Consider the following 25,120-nt stretch of genomic DNA (forward strand, 5'->3'; position numbering starts at 1 on the left):
CCCCAAATCAAAACAAAGACATTCCCTTCCCTAAGAGTCACAGAATTATAACTAACATATCCTTCCAACTCTTTGGATGTAAAGATCTTAGATCTTATGCCTTGCAAGACGTGTTGTCAATCATATATATCAACGAAAAAGAAGATACAATTTATTGTTGCATGAGTGATAACTCTCTTTTAACTCAACGGTCAATCCCTGCTGTACCATCTTTCTTTTTTTTTTTTTTATTATTTCATTTAATTTAATTATTTTGTTTTCCTTTTTATCTTCAAGGTTTCTTATAAAGACTACAGGACAATATACGGGACGGGAATCTGAAAATAAAATTATCGTACCGCCAAATAGAGAGCAATATTAAATGTATCATTGACTATTGGACTGTACACCCGTGTGCAACAAGTTTCTAAAACATCTACATAATATCTTGTCGGTACAAGGAATTAAAAAAATTGAAAAGTATAACAAAAATAATTAAATGAAGAAAAAATTAATTGACTATCAACGATCAATACATTAGACTTCGATCCGAAATATGAGATTTGACGACTGAAATAACAAGTTACAACAAGAAAGCTGAGCTGAGCAGGAAAGATGATCAGGATTACCTATCAGAAGGGTCTCTTCCTGGCATTTCGACAAAAAGATCATGATCACATATGATCTGTAAATAGGTAAGCTTACAGTCATGAAGAACAGGTTGACATAACCCAGAAAACTTGTCCAAATACAAAGATACCTGAAATGAAAAAAGGAAAATTGAGTAATCTATGTTGCAAGATTTACAATAGAAATTCAAATTCTCCAAAATTAACATCAAACAGTTTGTCATCAGAACTAAATGAGATAAGAAAGTATCTATAAAGATAAAACATGTATGCGTGTCACTTCCTAAAGATAAATAGATGGTGTCTTCAATAATCTATAGTTCTATACCCTCTACTCTTCTTAGGATTTTCACTACTTAGAGACAGATTAGATAATCAATAAATATATACACAACATAATTTATAAACATCTCGTTCTCTCCAAATTAAATCATATGGATAATAGAATTTAAAAGTTTTGTGAAGGGAAATCTACAATGACGCCTGACTTCCATCCAAGTTAGGACCTTCTTTAAAAGTATAGGAAAAGTGTTAATGCTCAAGTTGGATTATTTAAATTCTCCTATCAGCTGTTATACTTGATTTTTAACTATTATAAATATTTATATACTAGAAGTTAGAAACTTTAATTAGTTAGCAGATACTAGGTAGAAGGAATAATGTTTTTAAGAGGTATCATGGTATAACCATCAAGACGATAAACCAAAAGTAACATAATTAAATTTTACTAGATTAAGTTAGATTGAACAAAGTAGACAATAGAGACTTCACTTTAAGTAAAAAGTTATGCGTAAAAAGGTTTCTAGAGCTAGGAGTTCTTCAGATAGAGGCGCTAGCTCTAAGCACTATTTATATGTAACAATTAACGAACAATTTTGGTGATTTAAGGCCCCAATAAATTTAACAAGGTGTGTCTCTTAATCTTCTTGTAAATTCAATATAGGATTACATGAGCTACCTGAATTCAACTATTAAATAAGGTTTACTAATGTAATGATGGTTTTGTCTACGAGGTGATGAAGTTGTTGCCTCCTTATATTTTATGCCCCATGACTCTAGCGAGATTACCTTTAAAAGATACGCAGCATGATTGGTGATTGGAAAGTTTCCACTTAGGTGACCTAAGGTTTGACATAATTCCACTTTGGTACCCTATAGTTTCAATAATTCCACTTTGGAGCCCTGAGTTTTTTAACTTTGTTTCACTGTAGTGCCCAGTAGTTTGATAATTCCATATTGATGTCTTAGTTTTATACCTTTTTCATTTTGGTACCCTGAAATATATAGTTATGCTCATTTTTGTATTGTCCTATTTACTTTTTGCACAGCTTCAATATTGTAACTAAAATATCTCAAGTTTTGTACTACAAAAAATTATTAAAGTTATATGTTTGGAAACATAAAATTAAAACGAATCTAACAAGACCCCACATGACTATGTTCTGAAAATCAAAAAAGTAATTAAATTATAAGATTTCATTTGCATTATAAGATTTCAAATGGAACAAACAAAAGAAAACGAAGGGAGTTAACGTCTATAATCTTATTTCATTACAATGAAAATAATCTTACTACCTAAGTAATAAAATAAATAAAAAAAAAAATAAACCCTTTTGTTTTTTGACATTGGTGCCTTCGACTTATACTGGTTAACCTTGTCAATCATATTGTATAAAAAATAAAGAAAAAAGTTCCTCTAGCCTCTCCATTTAGAAATTTTTTTTTTTTTTAATGTACTTCACATTTATTTTATTCTTCAACTATTCTCTATTGAACATAATTCACATGGCCTTTTTTCCCTTTATAAGTAAATAAATCACATTCTATTCATATAATTATTTTATTCAAATTTTAATAGGGAAATAATATTACTAGTTCCTCAAAACAAAGTCACTTTTTATTTTGCTCATGGCTATTACATCGAGTGGATAACTTAACTCTTCCCTTATTAAAATTTAGAAACATTTTATTTATAAATGAAAAAAATTAGACATGGGATAATTGCTTAAATAAAGAGTCATCCCTGTTATAATAAAATAATTATAAACATAATCACTAGAAATATTTTTAATAATGAGATTGAAAATTGACAAAAAAAAAAAAAAAAAAAAAAAAAAGAGTTTAAAATTCAGGGCACCAAAATGAAATTACTGAAAACATAGGGCACTAAAGTAGAATTACTTCAACATCGCGGCTCCAAAGTGGAAATTTCCCTAGGTGATTTGGTATTGTAATCGTTTTTATAACCCTTCACATTGAGAGAAACTACTGCCCTTATTCATACTAATAATTTTTCCCTTTCCCGATGACAACTTCTTTTGTTTTTCAAAATACTATTGTGCACATTTTATTCAAGAACATGGAGCATGGGCACAAGGCTAAGTAAATATTGAGGAAAGAAGCATACCAACTCGAAAACTTGCCGAGGCTCAACAATAGACAACAAGTCATAACAAAAGAAGGCCAAGCTACTATTTAAACGCTTTGCTAAGCTTAACCCTTTCTTGCAACGCTCATGTACTTCAGTGATAAGACAATCATAGAGCTGTATAATGCACCTAAAAACTCCTTCTTTCAATTGCATTGGCGGGACATCTTCACCTGTACAATCAAACAAAATTATTAGCTTGGTAATTGATCATATTATGACTAACATGAGTGCCTCTATTTTTCTCTCCCGTCATCACATCACTCTCAAAATATTTTGTCTACACCACCCCAAATGTTCCAATTATTTTGGTTTGAAAAAATATTTGATTCCATTCAATATGATTTAAAGATAAATAATGAATTCAAGATATTTCTGAAAAACACCTTAACTTACCTCTCCTTCATTTATGGCTCACTTGGTTCAAAGATAATAAATTATTGAACCATGCGAAGTGAGTGATGAAAGTGACCTAGGTAACTTTCAAAATGTTTGTAACAAGCATTCCACAACGATGAAGGTCCTACAATTAATTTATTTTCATTGTGCGTATCTTTTGATAAGAGATCTTATCACAATTTATTACTATAGAGAGAGAACACATATTTTGCAACAGAGATCTGATTTTTCAAGACAAACCTCACACAAGGCATACTTAGTTAAACACAGACCAAATGTGCGTGCTGGGCAAGTCAGAGACCGAGTTCATCACCTTGGCATGAAGGAGACCCAAATGACGTGACTCAGAACGCCTTTGGCAAGGCACAAGGTTAGGTTCCAAAGCCGCCATCCGTAGAGAAGCATTTGAAAGAGAAAATTTTAATTCGAATAAAGACAGAATAATTTAAACTAATACCTAGGTTTTTGAATTATAAATTCGAGCACATCATATCATAATACCAACATATAAATAAACTCAGATCCTGTAGCCAGCCACGAGACAACAAAACTTCCATTCTAACTTTTCGTCAAGTGTCGTTCATGCCACGTCAACGACAATTATGCATTAGTATGATGTCTATGATGCCAAATAAGCAAAAATTAGATTATTTTTCCGGATAAAAAAGTATTTTAAAATTTAGTTTTTGATAAACTTCTAATATTTCATATGTATTAAATAAACTATAATTTGATAAAATACAAGTTTATCATTTTGTTAAACAAAGTCTAATTTATCAAGTGGCAAAATTGTAAATAAATCAACAACTTTGTACTTCCTCCATTTTTTAGTTGCATCACTTGGCAAATTGCGGACTCCTAGGCAATTTTTGGAGATGTGAGAGATAGAGAGAATTAAAAAAAATGGACCCATGTAATAGAAAAGAGATAAGGAGAATTTAAAAAAAAAATGGACCCATGTGATAGGAGAGAGATATAGAGAGTATATTAAATAAAAAAAGAAAGTGATGCAACTAGAAAGAAACAGAGAAAGTATTAAAAATGGCCCCCATAGTTGTTAATATAATTACGATAATGCCAAATATTTATAGATTTCTTTATATTTTTATCATAATGCGATAAAGAGGAGCTTCCTCCTATAATTTTCAATAAATATATTATAATTACGTTATTTCTATATACTACCTCCGTTTCATATTATTTGCAACGATTAGACATTTTTCCTCTCTACTTTATGTCAAATCGTTGCAAATAATATGAAACAGAGGTAGTAATAAAATTGTTTTAAAAAGTAATTTAAAACAAGATCCACATATAATATAATGTAATCGATAAAAAAAGTTCAAAATCTAATAAGATTGTTATTACTTCATAGTTTGTGGATCCAAAAATAGTCTAAACTATTAAGAACGATGGTGGTATACTTCTTATTTTACACGAATAATTATTAAGTGATTATTAATTCATGTTTAATAGATTGAAATAACATAGGTATTTTAATAAAATACCAAATATTACTTTGTGTTTTTCAAATACAACGTATATTTTAAAAGTATATAAATTATTCCTACATAAAATCAATGAATCTATGTCAAAATATCCTACAAGGATTATGTGCCTCTTACAAAATATAATCTATATCAATGATATGTGTTAAGATTTGACATTAGGGCTAAAATTAAAAAATTATCCTATAATTTAATCAACCCCACATATCCGATCACAAAACTAGTAACTAATATATAAAGTCGAGCAATACGAGCCAACTTGACATTCCAAATTATAGTTCCGATTTTGAATTTGGTCCAAATTGCAAAAATCTAATTACAAGTGGATTAGTTATGATTTTGGGAAATTTGAAATCAACTTGGACTTGACTTTCAACACCGGATTTTCAGTCAAATCAGAGTTAAATTTGGCCCCAATCCAAATTAAACTACGAATAGCCCCTAGTCATTTGCGATTTTAATACAATCTTACAAGATACCATATATTATCCATACTTCCTTCGTTCTTTTTTTTTTTTTTTCCTTACCGTATACTGTAGCAATTTGGAACATGAAAATTGGAAAGTGGGCCCTTCATTTGAGTTTTCGGGTAGAAAAGTGAATTTTTTAAGAAACATTGATATTATTATATAATAACTTATGGACCATGTGGTGGAATAAGGAGGTACATAAGTGAGTATTTTTTTACTATAAAAGGAATAAAGCAATAATAAGTTGATAAAAAAAAAAAAAAAAAAAAAAAAAAAAAAAAAAAAAAAGAAGAAGAAAAGAAAAGAACATATCAAAGCAAAAAGTGGAAAGATAAAAAAAATGAAAACTCGGAGGGAGTACTTTATTTTGTTCCCCCCTCACCTTAGATCATTTAAAGGGGCAACGTTGATATCCTAAACTTAGCTTCATTGCTTCACACAACAATTAAGTACCCTACATAGTTAGAGTTTCCTTGGACTTGCAAGGAAATATAAGGAACATGTTTAATCATAAAGGCCATTCAAATAAAGTGATGGCTATTTTGAGTTACACCCAAGTATTTTCCCATTTCCTTCCATCTATAATATCAATGTCATGAGTATACATATTTTCCTAACATAATGTGTATATTTTCCATTTATTAAAAAAAAAAAAGGAAAATATTACGGCTTAATATCAAATTTTGCACATTCAATGGAAAATATAGGCATATTATGTGAGTTTGTTTATTTTTGTAGATTAATCTTCTTATAAAGAAATATGAATATGTGATTAGGGGATGACTCTTATGAAACACCTCATATATGTAAAAACACTTCCTTATGTAAGAAGAATTATGGACCATAGATCGTATTATTATGGATATTTTCCCACCACACTTAGTCAACTTCCCAAATAATCTCCTTTCTCTCTCTTAAATATCCAATCGGAGAATTGAAAAGGCTTTACGCTCTTATTATCATTATCACAAAAAATGTCATGAATTGAAAAACAATCTTCATTTATTAGCTCTTCATAATTACATCTTCAATTTTGATTTTTTTCTCCTTTATTAAAGACCCATTTTCTCTACTCTAAAAATCCACTCTTTCTCCTAAAATAAACTCCATTGAAACAATAAGATTAAATTAAACAAATTTCTTTACAAATCAAACAAATTTCTTTAAATAATTTTCTATTATTCAACCTTGGATTAAATGGGTATTTGACTTTGTTTCTCTTCTAGACGATCTTTACTAAAAAATAGTCACTCTCTCCTCAAACAAAATTCAATTCATTCAAACTTTAAGCTTAAATTTATTTAATGAAGTTCTTTAAGTTCGACATAATTATTGACAAATTAATGAAATTCGACATCAACTTTCTAAATTTTGACTTTCTGGGAAGAGTTTCATGTCTTAGTCTTTCTAATTTTGTGAATGTAAATGAAAAGTATGATGTTAAAAAAACTACGTACTCTGTTGAATATAGTTGTAACACACCTTCTCGGCACGTATTTTGAGGAACGGATTAGAGAAGGTAAACGGATGATTTAATCTATAAAATTTTAACACCGATAAGAATAAAGTTATATAGATTAATTCGTCCATTTATCTTCTCTAATCCCTTCCTCAAAAAGCATGTAGAGAAGTGTTGCAACTACAAAGAAACGAAGGAAATATTACATATGTTCCAAAACTTGATTTTATTGTTATAAAACATAAAGGCTAGAAAAGACAACGAAAATAATTATTTAATATTTCTACAATCTGGCTTATTTAAGTTGAATTCAATATCTATGGATTAAATTTTCATTCTCTTTTTCTTAAAACACCCATCTAATATCAAAAGATTCTATTCTCCATTATTAGACCATCAAAGATCCATGCTCAATCAAACTCAATAGAGTTCTTTTAATTCAATACATTTCTTCACAAGCTTAACGAAATTTTCTAATATTCGACTTATTTAGTTTGAATTTTTACATTCTTATTGTTATTTAGACCACGTTCTAATAACATAATTATAATGTTCTTAATAGTATTACATATGTTATAAATCTTAATTTAAATGTTCTAAAATCAAAGGATAGTTAACTTTTGTTAAAGAAAAACATTACTAATAATACTCTACAAAAAATAAAAAATTAAAGCAATAATATCATATTGTACCCTTTAAGACTTAAGTCATGATTGACCTTTGATAATATTATAATAAATACAATGAAGCCATTAACAACAAATAATCTCAACCTTTAGCCAATCTTACTGATTAGATTAACACTTATATAACTAGTGTAGTTTTATATATATAGCAGTTGGACTTCTAGACATTTAAATGACCTAACCAAATAATACCTCCGATTTTTTTAGTTCACAGCTTAACACGTATTCCTTTTTAGGAAGTTTTTATTTAGTTGAAACGTTTCTATTTTAGGTAAGTTTAATAAATCAAAATGTCAATTTTACCCTCCCCAATTTCCTCAACTCATCTTTCCTCTCCGCCCTTTAGCTAAGAATCTGATTTAATTTCTCACACCTCCTTTATCTTCCCCACTACTCCACCACCTCCATCATCAAATTCATCATCTTTAGACCATCACCATCACAGCAACCACCACTACTTCTTCTCTCTCCTCTATTCCTTGTAAGTTGTAACATACCCAATTTACCAAAGAAAACCCCATTAAAAGACCCCATAGCTTCTCCTTGCTTGCATCCCATAACTCTGCCCAACCACCACCTCTACACCACTTGCCCAGCCACTACAACCTCGCCTCGCCGACCATGACGCCATAAAGGATAAACCGATAAAACCTTCAATTGTAGATATCTACTTGTATATGACATTTTTCAGCAATTTGTGCCTTTTTGTTTTAGTTGCTAAACGCAATGTAAAGAAAAAAAATTAGAAGTGGTCAAGAATGGAGGTGCATAAGACTGTTGGAAGAGAAGAAGAGAGAATGATTGTGAATGGTGATGATGAGAGAGAAATAGTGTAACTGGTAAGGGTGTGTCCGTGGGTGGGTGGAATAGGTATAAGGGTATTTTTGTCTTTAACTTTTTTTTTCCACTTCTCCTTAATATGTGCGCCAAAATGAAACATGCCAACTAAATAGAAACGGAGAAGTAATATTTTTTCCTTTAAGTACCTAGGTCCTCAATCCTACTTGATTGATCATCAAAAATACCTTTGTCATGTGACCTTGATCTTTTCGGTTTTTACATAAACCAGCTCAACATACAAAATTTAGTAACAAGCTTACCTACAAAATGTCCATGAAAATTGCTATCAAGACAAAATGAAAAGAATCACATGAAATGCTATTGAAAAATACCTGATGGAAGGCTATGATACAAAAGTCGTATTTGTTCCAAAGCCATCGACTTCACAATAAGCTCAAGAAAAAACCAAGACATTGCCAAGACATCATCATATACTGGTCCCACACGATAACCTTTTGCCTATAGACATAAAAACAATAAATCTTCACGGTTAGTTAACATGAATTGTAATGACCTATTGTGTTCAATTGCAAGAAAAATAGAAAATATAAATATAAAGTGGTTTGTTAGAACATTTTTTTAATTATTAATACAATCTTTTTTCATGGAACATTTTTCTTAGAAATGGAATTTTACACATACCCTTGTTTCCCAAATAAAAAACCACTACAAAACCAAATAATTAACATAAATGCAATGATTCACAATCCTTGCATACATAATGCATGGAGAGCATCTTCATCTAAATCTAACTAGATACCAAAGTCAACATACTAAAGGCAACATTTGCAACACATATTTCTGACAGGCAATCTCTCATGGTAAGATATAAGCCAATTATTTACACTCAACAACTATCTGCACTTCATCTTAGAGAGATATAAATAGATTGATTAAAAGAACTCCAACTATTCTTTATTTGAATAAGCAGCTATGACCTAATAAATGCACTGCCAATTTGCCAGCTTTATTTACGATTACATCTAACATTCCTCTGTAGCTGGCAAAATTACATTACTAATTCATAGCATGTACTAGTTTTTTTTTTTTTTTTTTTTTTTTTGGGAAGGATATTGCATGTGCTAGTTTATGTAAATATTTAAAAAATAAAATAAAATTGCATTCAACATTGTCCCCCCAATTTCATGCATGAAAAATGTTAAAAGGACATAGTACCTTACTACGTGCTAAACTTCCCCACACAGTGGAAAGACCAGAATAAACTGGTAACTGCGGCCACCAAAGTCATCAAAAGCATAATCAACATAGCTAATAAGAAATCGATTTCTTTCTGCATCATCTACCGATTCTTGCTGGACCCTGTGAACAATAGAAGTCTTTCTACTCACTAAAATGATGAGGAGTCAAATCCGTATCCGTCAAAACAAATAATGATTTAAAATGATCTGAAGCTCATAATAGCATAAGCCTCTAAATATAATAATAATTATAAATTACTAAAAAAAAACACACACACACACACAAGGATACATCAATGTGAATGGCTAAATGCAAATTGAATATATACCCTATATCTTGTTAGTTATGACAGCAACTAGTGTATTATTTTTTCTTTTCTAGTAATTTCTTGCATTTATTTTCCACATAATCTCATGGGAAATGCACATACAAGGAACATGACCAAAGATCCTCTACAAGAAAAAAGTATCAATGCAAAGAAGGAATGTCATGTAAACTGCAAAGCAGCAAATGCCAATCAGCAGAAATAAGTGTCACTGGAAAGAAGGAATGTCAATCAAATTGCAAACGAAGGAATGTCAAGTACATTGCAAAATTGTCTACAAGCAATCTCTTTGCATTAACACCACTAGTCCAAGGATCTGACGGAAAGACTCAATATCAGTAGACATAATAAAAAAAATTATTAATCCCAATTGAATTTTTTGTCTGCTCATAGTTTTACTTAAGGCACATATTTCTCCATACTACCTGTCTAACTGGATAATACTCAATCTTCCTACCTTTGAAACAGCATGTATTTATTATCCTTTTCATATATTAAAAAGTAATATGCCTATGACTTCTCTGTGCTTCCTATGAGATAATCCATGAGGAACATATAGTTTTAAGTGAATGTTTTCTCTACATTATCCTTTTTGCTCGTTCATCTCTTATACATGCTCTTACGTACAATGATAAAATTTAAATCAATAGCTTTGTAGGGCATGGACCCACTTTTCATAGATAAGCTCCACTTACATTAGCTAGACAAAGAAATCATGCCGTTTTGGTCATTTCGGGTCCACTATGCCTTTGGGTCGGGTTTGGATTGATTCGGGTTGGGTTGGGTCAATTTGAGTTTCGGGTATAATCGGGTCATTAGATGGTTGGGTCGTGTCATTTCGGATTAGCTAAAATCTCAATCTAAGATCGGGTCAAAAGAATTCTGGTCTAGTTCAGATCGGGTCATTCGGATCAGGTCGAGTATTAAGGTCAAGTTTGAATCAAATCATTTCAGATCGAGTTAACCTTTGAACATTCAGGTCCTTCAATCTAGTATTAATAAACTGGGTTGTTTAGAGCTTAATCTTAATCAATGAATTCAAGATTAATGAAAAGGAACCGAGTCAGTTTAGTTCAGGTTATTTTTTATTAAAGTCTGTTCTGGTCAATTATTTCTGGTTGAAACCATTTAAGGTCATTTCGTGTAATAGAGTCTGTTCAGGACCTTCAGGTCAATTAATACAGGTTAAAATCGAGCAGTTTAATTCAGGTATTGCGTAACTTTTGAGTCAGATCACTTCAGGTATTGGTCAAAAGCAGGTCAACTCCACTTTGGGTCAGGTCGGGTCGGGTTTGGTCACAAATCAGGTATTTTGGGTCGGGAAATCGGCTTGGTCAGTTTTCCAGGTCTACCATTAGCACACTACGTCACTTGCAAAAGTTTTGATAGCCCAAATAGAAACGGATAGAGCAAATTGCATGACATGAATAACACTTCTAGAACTACCGAGTCAAGACAGAGGATCATACCGAGTCAAGATATTAACCATAGCTCTAAATGCAGCAACCTGCATGCAAAGGTAAACAAAACTAAAATAAAAAAATAAAAAGAAAAAGAAAAGGAAAAAAGAAAGAAAAAAGAGCAAACTGTATGAAATCATAGCACTTTGAAACAAATCCTTGAATGAAAAAAAAAAAAACAGCAAAAACATTTTTTGTAAGTAATACACCCTATTCAACAGTTTTGGCATTTCTGATAAACTTTGATTTTAAAAAAGAAGAGGTATTCAGTGATATCAGATTCTTCTATAGCATTCAATGAATTCTCTATTGACATTAGGTTGCTGGCAACATCATATATATCACTAAAACCCCTACTGGCTACTGCACTCATACAAATCCATTCAAAATCCAGCCTTTGACTACCCATAATTTATCTGGGCAAAGGTTTTGCATGGTATTACTTAATTTAATATCTGGTAGGTGATTTTATGATCATTGACCAAACGATGCACAACCCAAAATCATGTCAATCGTCCTATACAAACTATCTTCTGCACGCAATAGGTGTTTCTGTTATTAGCCCTTTGTTTATATAAGAAAATTTGTTCCCCTACGCCCACCCCAAAGTTCATTAGATAAGAGAATATTTTATGATAGATTACTTGAGACTTTAGAGTTATGTGCTTAAACTCCTTTTAGAAATATATATAACCACCACTTCGTAATTATTTTAAAGTAAAAAGAGAAAGCAACTTTAATCAAGGATGGATCTATGAAAACGCCAAGTAAGGAGTTTGAAGAAATTATCATAGTTGAACAGATACTATAAATGATGGATCCATAAGATGCCAAAGACAGAACAAGGAAGCATACCTTAATAGTTCTGCAATGGAGAAATAGGAACAAGAATCTTCCAAGGTGTTAAAGAAAAATTGGGTCCTACCACGTTATACACAGTTTACTGATTGGCATGGGAATCCATAATTCCTGCACACTACTTTGTCCCATGAGTAGCATTATGGATTCCCATGCCAATCAGTAAACTTTGTATAATGTGGTAGGACTTCTTTTGAGTAAACTGTGTATAACGGGCCATGACTATACTCACTCAAGGTTGTATTACCAGACATTTAATAATTTCTCAACAACCACAAAACTCAAAGAGTGCCAAGACAATCTCCCAAATTGTTTCCTGCCTAATCTCAAAACATACATAATGACCTACAAACACGTCGCATATAATTTGAACACACAAACTCAAAAGAAATACCTAAAGAACATTTACTTATCTAAGAGTAGAAGTGTTCCAGAAGATTTTCCTATTTAATGTGAATAGATCGGAGGATCAAGATATCTAACAGACGGTCAATGCACACAATGCAGATTAAAGAAGGGTTGGATATCAGAATATGATGATGTCTATATAGCAATGTGATCAATGCCCGTTTTATTTTCAAGCATCTATGAAGCATTAGGAAGACAAGGAGTCCTCATGAAATAGTTGACTGAGCAGTACAAGGGAATAGAATAAGGAAACAGTGACGATCACAGCATCTGTGTTTCTTAATTACTTAAGCCATATATATCAAGGATGGATGAAAATATGGCAGCTTATATGCAAGAGAAATGAAACAAAGGAAAAGAAGCAATAAAATATTGAGCAATTTGTCCCTTGAATCTCAAATGACAATAAATATCTGTACAATGCACGATTACATGTTTGTAGCATCTAAACCATTAAACACCCACAAATTTTAAAAGATATTTCAACAAGCATGTGTTTAATCAAGACGTGTTTTCAAAAAATCACAATTCACTTTGTCAATTCAACAGATGCAGAAAATATAATAAGAGCACCTGAAGGGTTTCACCACCATTTCCAATTAGATGGAGAAGCATATTTAGTATTGGGTGAAGAAATTGAAGCAAGGCAGTGGAATCAACATTCTTGAAACTATTAATGGCCTGCGCAGAAGAAGAGGTGTAAAAATATAAGGATCAAGTAACGGTAACAATGCAATTTTCCACTAATACATAGAATTGGATTTTTTTTTATTTTATTTTTTTTTAATAACTATGAGGCTTTGCAACTTACTGAATTAGGTTTATGATATATATGGTACAAAGTAAAATAGAGATGTAACAAAGAGTAAATCATGGCAAAATAAAAAAAAGGCGTAGAAACAGAGCTCATAATTGTCTACTACAATTTCTGAAGATGGAAAAGGGAAATGAAAATTTTCAGTAACTGCGACAGAAACAAAATTTTGTATATAAATAAGATGGAAGAGATCACCACTAGAAAAATAGAGACTATGCCACCATATCTAAGATAATTATGACACATTTCTCACAACTGAAGATTTAAAAACTAAGGCCATCTTAACAGGCTTAAAAAACAAGAATTTAAACCTGAACTCTAGTAGTTGAGATAAACATGTTATTCGCCCCACTCAAATTTAACATCTAAGACAATTATGACACATTTCTCACTACTGAAGATTTAAAAACTAAGGCCATCTTAAAAAATAAGAATTTAAACCTGAACTCTAGTAGTTGAGATAAACATGTTATTCGCCCCACTCAAATTTTACATCTACAAAGTCTTTCCGTCCCTAACTAAAAGTCCCATCTCTCCCAAAAATATTGGCCCTAAATATTAGCCCCATGTCTCATTTGGGTTTTACACTTTCAATCCAAAATAAAATCCCTCTAATACCACTATACTTTCTCTCACAACCTCTAAAAACAATAAACTATTTCCACTACCTTCTATTTTTTATTCAACTTTAATCAGCAATAACCGACTACAATTCCTCCTTAAAAACATTTTTTTTTCAAGGAAAGAGGCAGCAATATGTTAGTAGCTGAAAAGTGCCTCAAAGAGCAGAAATTGTCCACTGATCAAGAATGTAAATTACATATTATGCCAGTTCCATTGAACCTCCTCAGTTGAATAGTTCTTAAGGACCTTGCCACCATAAAGATGTTAGATAAGCTACTTTGTCCCAGACCATTTAAAAGGGAAGCTCAAGATATAACATTAAAATTGTGGTATTTACAACACACCAAAAGATTTCTATAAAAGCATAATGCCACAACTTCTTGCCCTTACCAAGTCCACATAGGGGTGTCAATTTGGGTCAATGGTTCAATTTCAGGTTGAGTGGCATTAAAACGGGTTCAAATGGCTAGAGTGGATCAGTTCGGTTTGGGTTTTTTTTTTTAAAAAGTTTCTATTTGGGTCGGGTCCTAAACGGGGCAGGTTGCAATTCGGTTCAGGTCATATTCGATTTGGTTGAAATGGGGTTGGCTTGAATTTGAAAACAGGTTTACCCGGATTAGAACGGGTTTCAGCTCAAATCAAATCAGGTCATAACAGGATGGAGTAATAATCGAGTCGGTTATCTGGATAGAGGGTAAGAACAAGTCGGGTCATAAATAAGTCTGGTCCTAGACAAGTCGAGTTAATCAGGTAGTGGGTAGCAATGGGCCGGATCAAATTCGTGTCGGGTCCTAAACAATCAGAGACAATCATGCAGCGGGTATGAACAAATTGGGTCAAAATCGAGCCAAGACGTAAACAAGTTGGGTTGATCGGGTAACAAATTAGAACGGGTCGAGTTGTAATTGAGCAGATCATAAACACGCTAGGTTAATAGGTTGGAACATGTTCAGTCATCATTAATATGGGTCATGAACAAGTTGGGTTGATCAAATAGTGGCCAGAATGAAGCATAGAACTATGTGAGAGGGCAAAAATAATTATTATGAAATTTGTTGTATTTACTTATATTATACTCCCTACGCATTATTAAGTGCATGGTTCTAGTATTTTACAGGATTTAAGGAGAATGGAGAAAGTCTATGATGTTCTGGAATTTAAGGAAATTTTATATAGGAAGAAGTAAATAATGATATTTAATGATAATGATATTTAATGATGATCTCGATATATGTGTATTTTATACTTTATGAGCGATGTTGAATATCATTTAATGGCATGAAAATTTGAAGAAATTTATTTTGGGACAAAGGGAGTATTATAAAGATATAATTTGAGCACTAATCACACATGATCCAAATACCAAACCATACGGATAATAACAATTACACACAATTTAAGATAATTTGAGCAAAGAAAGTCTTAACTCTTAAGCATAGATCACAACTCAAAAGAAATAAGATCTAATTACCTCAAGAAGCTCTGATCCCCATGGAGGGCTTGTCCGAAGGATGTGCCTGTCATACTCAAGAAAGAAATCCCTTATGCGTTCATTAGTAGGATACAACGAGGAACATAACCTCAATCGCAATCTGAAGACATTCTTCCCATCCTCCAAATAGTCAAGCCTCTCCTAAATAACAATGTAAGTACATGGGTGTATCAGATTTTTAAAATATAAAAAATAAAAAAGAATGAAACAGATTTTCAAAATACAAAAAATTAAAAGAAAATAAAAAAGAGAAGTTTATTTAGAATTGGTTCTCACAGATATGTATATGTTTCGTGCGCTTACAGTAAGACCAATAACATTAAATCTTACCAGATTTGTTCTTTCTTCTCACTTTAGGCTCACACACACACACACACACACACACACACACACACCCCTTCCATAACAAAACAAGTCCAAAACGGATTTAATGCAACACTCATCAAAGTCAAATGGTTCATAGGGGACTTATACAACCAAGATCACATTGATAGGACCATTTAAATTTAAAATTTTTAAATAAAATAATAATGCAATGCCTGTTCAAAATTATTTTCTTAATTAAAAACAACGAATTTTGCACATGAAACTTCTAAAAATATAACCATAAATGTTAACGATGCATGATACTTATAGGAAAAAATTTAAGGAACACGATGGAGTTATACCTTCCCCGCATCTTGAAGATAATGTGGAACAAGCTCTCTCATGATGGGCAGTGAAATTTCAGATCTTGACCTGAGTTAAAAAACAGGAATCAAACAAAGATGTGTGTGTGTGTGTGTGTGTGACTCGCTGCACCTGCTCATTAGTCTTCGTCAATGCACGTCTTCGAGTGTCGTCTACACTTTCGGTATGGCTTATGCAATACACTTCTTGTTAATTATTTTATTTTCTATTTTCCTTGTATTAATTTCTAGGATTTTTTTTAAGATATTATATACTCAAAGAGACTTATTTCTCCTTTCAGATTGTAATAAGATATTTACATATACTTTCTCTGTTTTTTAATACTTGCAACACACACTTTTTCACAGTAATTAAGATACACTTAAATTGGGGGTGAGAGGTTGTTAAGAGTATAATTTAGTGAGCCATGAGCTTTTTAAATAAGGGTAATAGTACAACTTTCAACAAAATAAAAACTTTCCAAACATAGTGTGTTGCAAGTATTAAAAACGGAAGAAGTATATTTTATTAATTTTTGGCAAACTGGTGGTGGTCCTCCCTCTTCCTAATTTCTTATCTTCTCAGTAAGAAAAACTTCTGCCTAATATATTGTTTACTTTATTCTGCCACGTATGTTCCAAACCCCTCCCACTTATAACATAAATCCTTCTACACAAGTGGTCTATGATACTAATATAATGACTACACTTGATTAAATAAAAGAACTATGAAGATTAAGAAGCATAAAGGAGCTCTGACACTGTCAAAGTTAAGAAAATGACAATAAGACAATAATCAAATTATGAAAAGAACAAGTTCTTACTGAGCATATGTAGACAGTGGGAGTGCAGCATAGCCAATCACCACCTACAACAGAATATTAGATAGTACCATTCAGGCATGATGAAAGTAGGAGAAACGTGGACATCAAGAAAACAGTCGCAACCTCAGAAGTTTTGTTGTTTTTAGGATAATATACAGAATATACATAGCAACTAAGAGCTTACCGGTTTCGGAGCTTCCAATTTAGTTTGAAGGTCAACATGAAGGAAAGTGAACAAAAGGTGATGCAGTGGGGTCCACATAGGTGGCAAGGAGACTTTGATTTCATCATGATAGCAACCAACCCTTGCACCAACTGCAACTTGTGTATGAGCCCACTTCTCTAGTGATGCACCAGGCTCCCTGGGGTATGTTGCCTAGAATAAATGACAAGTAAACTTAGGGAAGAAACTTCCATGAGACAATTAACAGTATGATCAAACTATAGTTACTAACCTCCAGAGGCTGTCGTCGAATATCTGTGTCATCTTTTCGAAGCTCTATTCGTATGAACAGATTCCTTTTTCGACTCAAACTGACAGTCAATGGATACACATAGAGACAGTGGAAAAGTTGCAAGAAAGGTTCATTCCTTGTAGTTGCACGGAAGTCAAAGGCATGGAACTGCAATTTGCATTCAATGAGTAATTACTAATTATCTTAGCTTTACACTCCCGACATCTATTTTAGGTATCAATGATGTTTCTTTTTTCAGAATTTACAGACGAAGTACCAGGGTAAGAACAAAAAGGAACATCAACAAAAATAGTAGAGAGAGAGAGGGGCAGAGGAGAGGTTAGGTTTATTTAGTTACAAACAATCAAAATGAGTAATACTATAATCTTCCTACTTTCCAGTTAAGGGTATTCTAAATCTTCCTGCTTTCCAGCTAAGGGTATTCTATAATCATCCTACTTTCCAGTTAAGGGTATTCTATATCTTCCTACATTTGCTTTATATCTTCAATGGCAAAGGAAAATTCTTACTTTAACCCTTCCATAACAACACATGGTCCACTTATACTATATAGTAATACAAATGTCTCTATAATCTATAATCTTCCTACATTTGCTTTATACATCCCCATGTTCTACTTTGTAATGTTTACTCGGTATTTTGAAGTATTTATACAAGGGAATATAGTTTTTTGTTGAGTACATGGTGTACCAGTGTTACAAATTTTGGATTTTGCCATTTTCCATTAGCAAAGCCAATACTCTATGCGATTTATTATAAGAAAATAGCTCCACAAGATAAATTCCCAGTTTCCCACCAAAGCCTGTTTTATACAAAAGAAAAAAGGCAATCTAATGGCAAACCAGATTGATCTCAGCAATCAGCAACAGCATCAGCAGAGAAATTAAAACAAATACCACATTGATAATTATAGCAAACTTACTACCTCCGATTGGGAATCATGGTTCTCATAAGCCTTTAAACCATTTCGAGCAGATTCTTTTCCATCTGCAAAACAATTTTTTGATCTGGTGCTCTGAAACCTTTCCACATTGTTACTTGGTTCCTGTGATATATCATGAATACTCTCTCCCATATCAAAGGATTCATTAGTCATACTGCCACTCTCTGAGCCATTTTCAAAGTTGAGATGCCCAGCGTGTAGCTTCTCAATCTCCAGTCTCAACATACCTCTAACAGGCTTATGGATCTTTCTTTTAGGATCCTAGAAGAAAATAATGAACTTTCAAAAAACCACACAAATCAAAGAAAACAGAATGAAGGTAACAGAAAGTTTGTATTCTAATATAAACTACAAGCAACAACAAGAGGCACTATACAAATGGAAAAGCACATCAAAGTTTTTCAGCCTATCCAAGGCTACGCAGCACAAAGTTATCACCCAGAACTCCGTAGCTATCAAGCATATCAGATGATAAGAAGGAGAAATGATGATAAACACAACAGACCTGCAGAGAATCCTCTGTATAGCTCTCCTTGACTTTATTCAAATTTGATATTTCAACAATGATTGAACTCCCACTCAAATAACCCAACTTTCCATCTAATGTGATTTTTGTAGTAGACTCTGATTCACCCTCGTGGAAACTAGAACCAGATACACTCGGTGCCAGAGGGCTACTGGGAGAAGCAGTTCCACCAGAGGTTCCAGCGATGGTATTGTCAAATAATGGTACCATAGCCCACGCAAATGACTCTCTGTAAGGCATTACTCGAGACCAAACCTGCAATCTTTGCCTCTCTCTCTCACTAAGCTGTATCTGAAAATAAGTAAAGCATTATTTTAAGTCAAAGATTAAAGATTAACATAATAATGTGCTCAAGGCACAAGCATCACAAAGATTAAAAAAATTATTCTAAGTCAAATCTAGAAATTCAAAGCTTATAATAGATGGGATACGCACTGGTTCTTTTCGGGAGTAGACAGACGAAGTGATGCCTCCTTCTTCAGTGGCAGGCTTCTCCAGCTGGATCAACAAGCAAACTGATGCTGAGGGAGCATCTAGGTAGAATATTGCTCGAGAGTCATTTGAAATACCAGACTGCAAACAGGTGGAATATAAGAAGGCAGTAAGTGTCCGGAAGATTTTCATAGCTTACTCAAGAAATGCAGACTTGGATAAAGAATTTAATTCTGGAAGGGAATGCACAGTAAAATTTCTTTTGCTTTCCACTTTTAGAATTCAAAATGACAATGTGTCAAGATGCTGATCATGGCTTGAAATGCAATACTGCTCTTCCACAGCTTACATTTTCCATTTCTGTAGGGAGCACCTGGAAAATGAAATCCTCTGACAACTTCTCTCTTTTCTCTTTGTTATATAGGCAAATAGTTCCATAGAATGGTTCTGCAAAGATCAAATCAAAAATTTAAAAAGACATAACAGTAATAATATAGTTTGTAGTACACAAGAAAATTATAAACGATCTTTGCTAGATATTTTTGATAAACGATGCATGGAAAAAACAAAATACAGATGGTTCCAAGAAAGTTATACATTTTCTTCATTACTCCTCTTAGTTGACTTCTACACTACATAAATTTCCATACTGTCACCTTAATAGTGCAATTCAAATTCCAGATAATTTCTCAATTGTTTCTTTTTTTCTTCATTTCAATGAAATTGTTTTATGAAAGAATAATGGACACACAACCAAAGATTTCTAGGTTAAGTGTGGGACCAGTGGCCATGTATGAAATGTTCCTGGGGTTAAGAAATTGTAATTCTTGAGCTAATCATGGGTAGCATTTCCATGTATAACAGCAGGGCTACAAAGGCCAATGGCCGCACTCTGATAGCAAGTGAGAGAAACTAGTTATCCTAGACTAGGTAGGACGAAGTTTAATTCAGGAGGCTCACACCAGGCAGGTCTGTCAACTAAATTACATGGTTTTTCAAGCAAGAGCTTGCTTTAAGAGGTTTTCAACATATTCTTTCCCATATTTGTTCGATGAAAAGTTCAGGGAACCCCTCTTTTTGAATGGAAATGTGAGATTGTGAGTTTTTTTGGTTCCTTGTTTCTTCCCCTGCGCCTAACCATACTACAAAAAAGGTAGGGAAAGAGAGCCAAAAGTAGCCCCATTGAACTCTTGTCTTAGTTAAATTTTGATAGAAATAGGCTTCATGTTAGCAGAAGTTAGCTGTGCATAGATTAAAGTATAGTGGGTCTAGTACTACTAAAGTAGAGTTAGCCTTATTTTTAAGTTAAGAATAACTTTTTCAGATAAAAGACTCTTCACTGCAGTGTAGAGTGACATACAAACAACCAAAGCCAAGGTTCCTACCCAAAAAAAAAAAAAAAAAAAAAATCTAGCAATGCAATAACGGATTGAATGTAAAATAGTGTCACCCAAAACCCGCAATTCTAAACTTTGCCACATTTGAAAAACTGAGTCAATGAAGTAATGAACTTCAGGAACATTTTCATTAATTCTTTTCTGAGACTTTTGAGCTAAGAGCATTCTACAGATTAGATACATAATATATACATAAAATGAAAAGAAAAAAAAAACACGAATCAATTAACGTCTTTCATTGATTGAATTAAGGATTTGATTGATCCCTCCGAACATTTGAGCTAAGGACATTCTATACATTAGAGACATAATAAAACATAAATGAGAACAATGAATGTAGTTCAGCCAGAGACTCCTTCAAAACCAAACTTTCGACCCCTGCCAATAGATTTCACCAAAGGAACAAAAGAAACAGAAAATAAGGAAAGAAATTCAAATTAAAAGAGGAATTTCATAGTTGAGTATAGCACTAAGATAATAAGACATCGACTATTCCAAGAAGCTAAATAAGTAAACAGAATAACAAATTGCTAAATAAGGATATTAGTGAAGAATAAGATATCACTCAGTGGGGAATGGCGAAAGCAGCAACTTACTGTGCTTACATTACACCACCATGAAATGACAAATTGGAAACATTGTACTTCATCATGGTAGCAATTTTAGTTTAAGTGTTTATGCATAAAATAATTTGGATAAAGGCTTTGAAAGAGTAATCCTATTATGAAAAGGAATTAAGTACTAGTGTGTTATGAAAAAATACATCAAAAAATGTGTTTGCTGTACATGAATTTAAAATTTAAATACGTAATATGAATAAAATCAAACCTTGTTATGATGTATTTTAGATTTGAGTGCTGTAAATCAACTAAGTGCATCTCCTGTTTACCTTTTGTGTGGGGTTGAAGGCAGATGACTTGTTTGACAAGTACTTGAGTATGATAATCAAGGATTGTCTGAGGACAGCAACGTCTAGCCCAAAATAATATAAAAATAAAATATTTCTTTCTTTACATAGGTAAACATGAGTATGTTCAAGTGTTCATAATTTTGTGTGGAGTTTGAATTACATTTTAAAGACATGTAAGGAAACTTTATATTATAATTTTCAGGTATCGTTTTGTTTGATTGATTAAAGAATATGACAGGTTAATATAGAGTTAGATGTTTTGGCTTTGTATTATTTCTTTGGTCATAAAAGGGGAGGTAATATGTCCTCATGACCTAAGTTCTGCTTCAGTCCATATCATATGGGTCAAGCACATGAGCGTGTTGCAATAACTACTATTTCTTCATAACCTAAGTTCTGCTTCAGCCCATATCATATAGGTTGAGCACATGAGCATGTTGCAATAACTATTATTTCTTCAAAACTAAGTTCTGCTTCAGCCCATATCATATGGGTTGAGCACATGAGCGTGTTGCAATAACTATACCAATTATTTAAGGATGGAGGGAGTAACATAGTATTTACAATTTTCTAATATGAAATACAAAAGTTGAGCACTAGGAGTGAAAACATTAATGATTCTTATGTTAACCATATCAAGCTTAATAAGTTTGATACATGCCAATTGAGTTTTAAAAACATGTATTGAAGTTGGGCAGTCAAACAAATTGGAAAATAAAGTCGCTGTTTCTGAGAAACAAAAAGTTGTATTCTACCCTAAAGAATACATTAAACCAATATAATGAGTCATCACTCACCAACTAATCCAGCTTGAAACATAAGGGACTGAACTTTGACAGAGATCTTCAATCCACTGGAGAGCACAACATAACAGATCAATCACAATCACACTAGACAGAAAGGTGATGCTATAACAGTGAGTAAATAACAAAAACAATCAAGGAAAGTAAAACTCGTCAAACCTTCCATATTGTACTTGAGTTTCTGGAAGTCTTTGACCAAATACCATAGACCTCTCATTCTCCCAATCAAATGCTGGTTCATATGCACTCAACGGCGACAAACCAAGATGCTAAACAAACACCAGAAAATTCACATTAAATAATGACAAAGCATTAATTAGCACACGATATACATTGATACGACACCTCTCCAAACGGTCTTCCGGATGTGCTTGGTGATTCTTCATCAGCAGCATCTTCATTTTCAATTTGCCTGGCCTCAGCTAGATGCATCTCTAAAAGAAAAAAACTAAAAACATTAATGTGGTTTTTATTATTGCATTAAACAATGTGTTTGTTCAATTCGATGCCAATTGTATTCACCTGTTTCAATGTCAGTATCAGGCCCTTCATATATCTGATTTCGAAAACTAGTAGCACCAATGCTCTCATAATGCCCATACTTATTTTCATCTTTAATCCAATCAGCTTTGTAGCATTGCACATGTTCATGCAAATGCGGCCACTGTTCCACATCCTCGTCGAGCTGAACCGGTCCGTCTCTGAGCCCGGGCAATCGCCTCGGGCCCACGGAAAAATGCCCCAGTTTCATCAAAGGCTTCTGCAACACATTAGCAACAAAAATTTGATTCAACTATCAAACAAAGCTCATAAATTTAGTAGAAAAGGTACAAATTCATAGCTACATCCTAAAAAATAAAGGCAAATTATTAGAATCAAACATCAAATTAACCTCATAATTATACTCTAGTTTAGTAATTATGACTCAAATAGTTCAAAAATCGAGTTTAGAATTAGAACCCTAAATTGAGTATACTGAGAATTAAATTAATGATAAAAACCTACATTGTGAGCTTGATATACGATAATTACAAAAGCAAAACAACATCTTACCTCAGAAGCTGCTTCAATGGAAGATAGAAATCGCTTCAATGGAGAACGTTGAGTTGAGTGCACTTCAAGTGAAACTGAGTGAGTGAGAAAAAAACAGGACAGATCTAGGTTTTTGGTGGGTAACTTTTTCTTTTTTTAATACACTACTTTATTTGACAAATCAAAAAGGCTGTCTGTCTCAAAAAAAAACAATTTAAAAAGGGTGATTTCTTAGTCTTAAATAGATAAATAATACGGCAATTTCATGAAATGTCACTGAGTATTTAAAAAATTCACCAAATGTCATCGTATTTTTTAAAATTCACCAAATGTCACCGAGGTTTAGTACAATATCACCATATGCCATTTTCGTTAGTTGACCGTCAGTGCCCATTAATTGACCCCACCACTTGCCACGTGTCAAATTCTGATTGGTCTGTTTTTAAAAATAAAAATAATTAAACAAAAATTTAAAAAAAAAAAACCAATAGAAAAAAGGAAAAAAAAAATTCAAACCACCAGCCCACAACCACCGACAACACCTCCTTCCTATACCCACCCCCAAAACCACCACTCTCCCCTGCCCCATCGCCGAAATCGGCCTCCTCGGCTCCCTCCCCCCACCCCCGTAACAACCCCTAATCAGATCTCCATCCCCGCAACCGCCACCCCCTAACCACCAATCCACCATTATTAGAGTTAGATTGAATTTTAATTTCTTGCTCTTTACTCCCTGGTAATCATAACCTAAGCTCAGTTGCTTCAAGATGGAGGTCGTTTTCGTATGTCTATGACCTTGCCATTATTTCTTGACCGATATGCTTAAAACTACAATCAGATCAATCCTTGTTAGACAATTAAAGAAACGAAAGACTCTGGAGTTTGGTTTAACTGCTTAATTGATCAATTTGAATAAGACAGCTGTTTCGGGGTTTTCTGATGTCCTGCGGGAGAGTTACAATTTCGAGACTGGAACCGGACGCCTGCACCTGCAAAACAAACGGATGCTCCGGATGATTGGAGATCCGCCTCCAACGGTCAAGTTAGTACTTGATTAAGGATTAATTAATGCGGAAATTAAAGTGATTGGGTCTCTCTAGGTGAGAGTGTTTAATGTGTGTAATCTGCGTAATCTCCCTTAATGAGGATTAAGGAAGGTATTTATAACCTCGGGAAACGTGCCAATCTAGGTTTAGGTTAACCTTGGGCTGATTGGGCTTCCCTCGGAAGTTGGGCCTAGGTGACCGGCTTCTCCATTAGGCATGGAGTATGCCATGTGTCATGACATAATAAGTCCAGGGTGGACGAATAAGCGTGTGCCACGTGGCAAGCCCTGAGAGGTCCAACTGGGAGACACTTGGCAGGACCTGATTGGCCCACGTGGCGCATTCCGATTGGTGGGAGCAAAATCCCCTAATCATTTGCCCCTCACAGGTGGCACGTGACTGGTCACGTGTTACCTGTGACAGGTGTCGCCCTGTAACAGGCGACGACCTGCTACAGGTGTCACTCGGCGAGAGGCCGAGA

The 25,120-nt window shown here is 33.3% G+C and overlaps 1 protein-coding gene across 1 annotated transcript in view; it reads right to left on the reverse strand.

Moving 5' to 3' along the window:
• LOC110696499 (guanine nucleotide exchange factor SPIKE 1-like) overlaps positions 1-23,770 on the reverse strand; it is a 31,467-nt gene extending 7,697 nt beyond the window's left edge. Inside the window, 21 exon segments of the mRNA XM_021873793.1 lie at positions 609-739; positions 3,016-3,209; positions 8,731-8,857; positions 9,575-9,633; positions 9,636-9,718; positions 11,393-11,430; positions 13,223-13,330; positions 15,562-15,723; positions 16,251-16,320; positions 17,075-17,118; positions 17,259-17,450; positions 17,530-17,697; positions 18,476-18,754; positions 18,999-19,310; positions 19,455-19,592; positions 19,801-19,898; positions 22,556-22,611; positions 22,721-22,830; positions 22,907-22,995; positions 23,084-23,321; positions 23,615-23,770. Coding sequence (XP_021729485.1) covers positions 609-739; positions 3,016-3,209; positions 8,731-8,857; positions 9,575-9,633; positions 9,636-9,718; positions 11,393-11,430; positions 13,223-13,330; positions 15,562-15,723; positions 16,251-16,320; positions 17,075-17,118; positions 17,259-17,450; positions 17,530-17,697; positions 18,476-18,754; positions 18,999-19,310; positions 19,455-19,592; positions 19,801-19,898; positions 22,556-22,611; positions 22,721-22,830; positions 22,907-22,995; positions 23,084-23,312 — 2,687 coding nt within the window. The 5' untranslated portion in view covers positions 23,313-23,321; positions 23,615-23,770.
• Positions 23,771-25,120: the final 1,350 nt, after the last annotated feature.

This window comes from Chenopodium quinoa, unplaced genomic scaffold (genome assembly GCF_001683475.1).
Source record: "Chenopodium quinoa cultivar QQ74 unplaced genomic scaffold, ASM168347v1, whole genome shotgun sequence".
Lineage (NCBI taxonomy): Eukaryota > Viridiplantae > Streptophyta > Magnoliopsida > Caryophyllales > Amaranthaceae > Chenopodium > Chenopodium quinoa.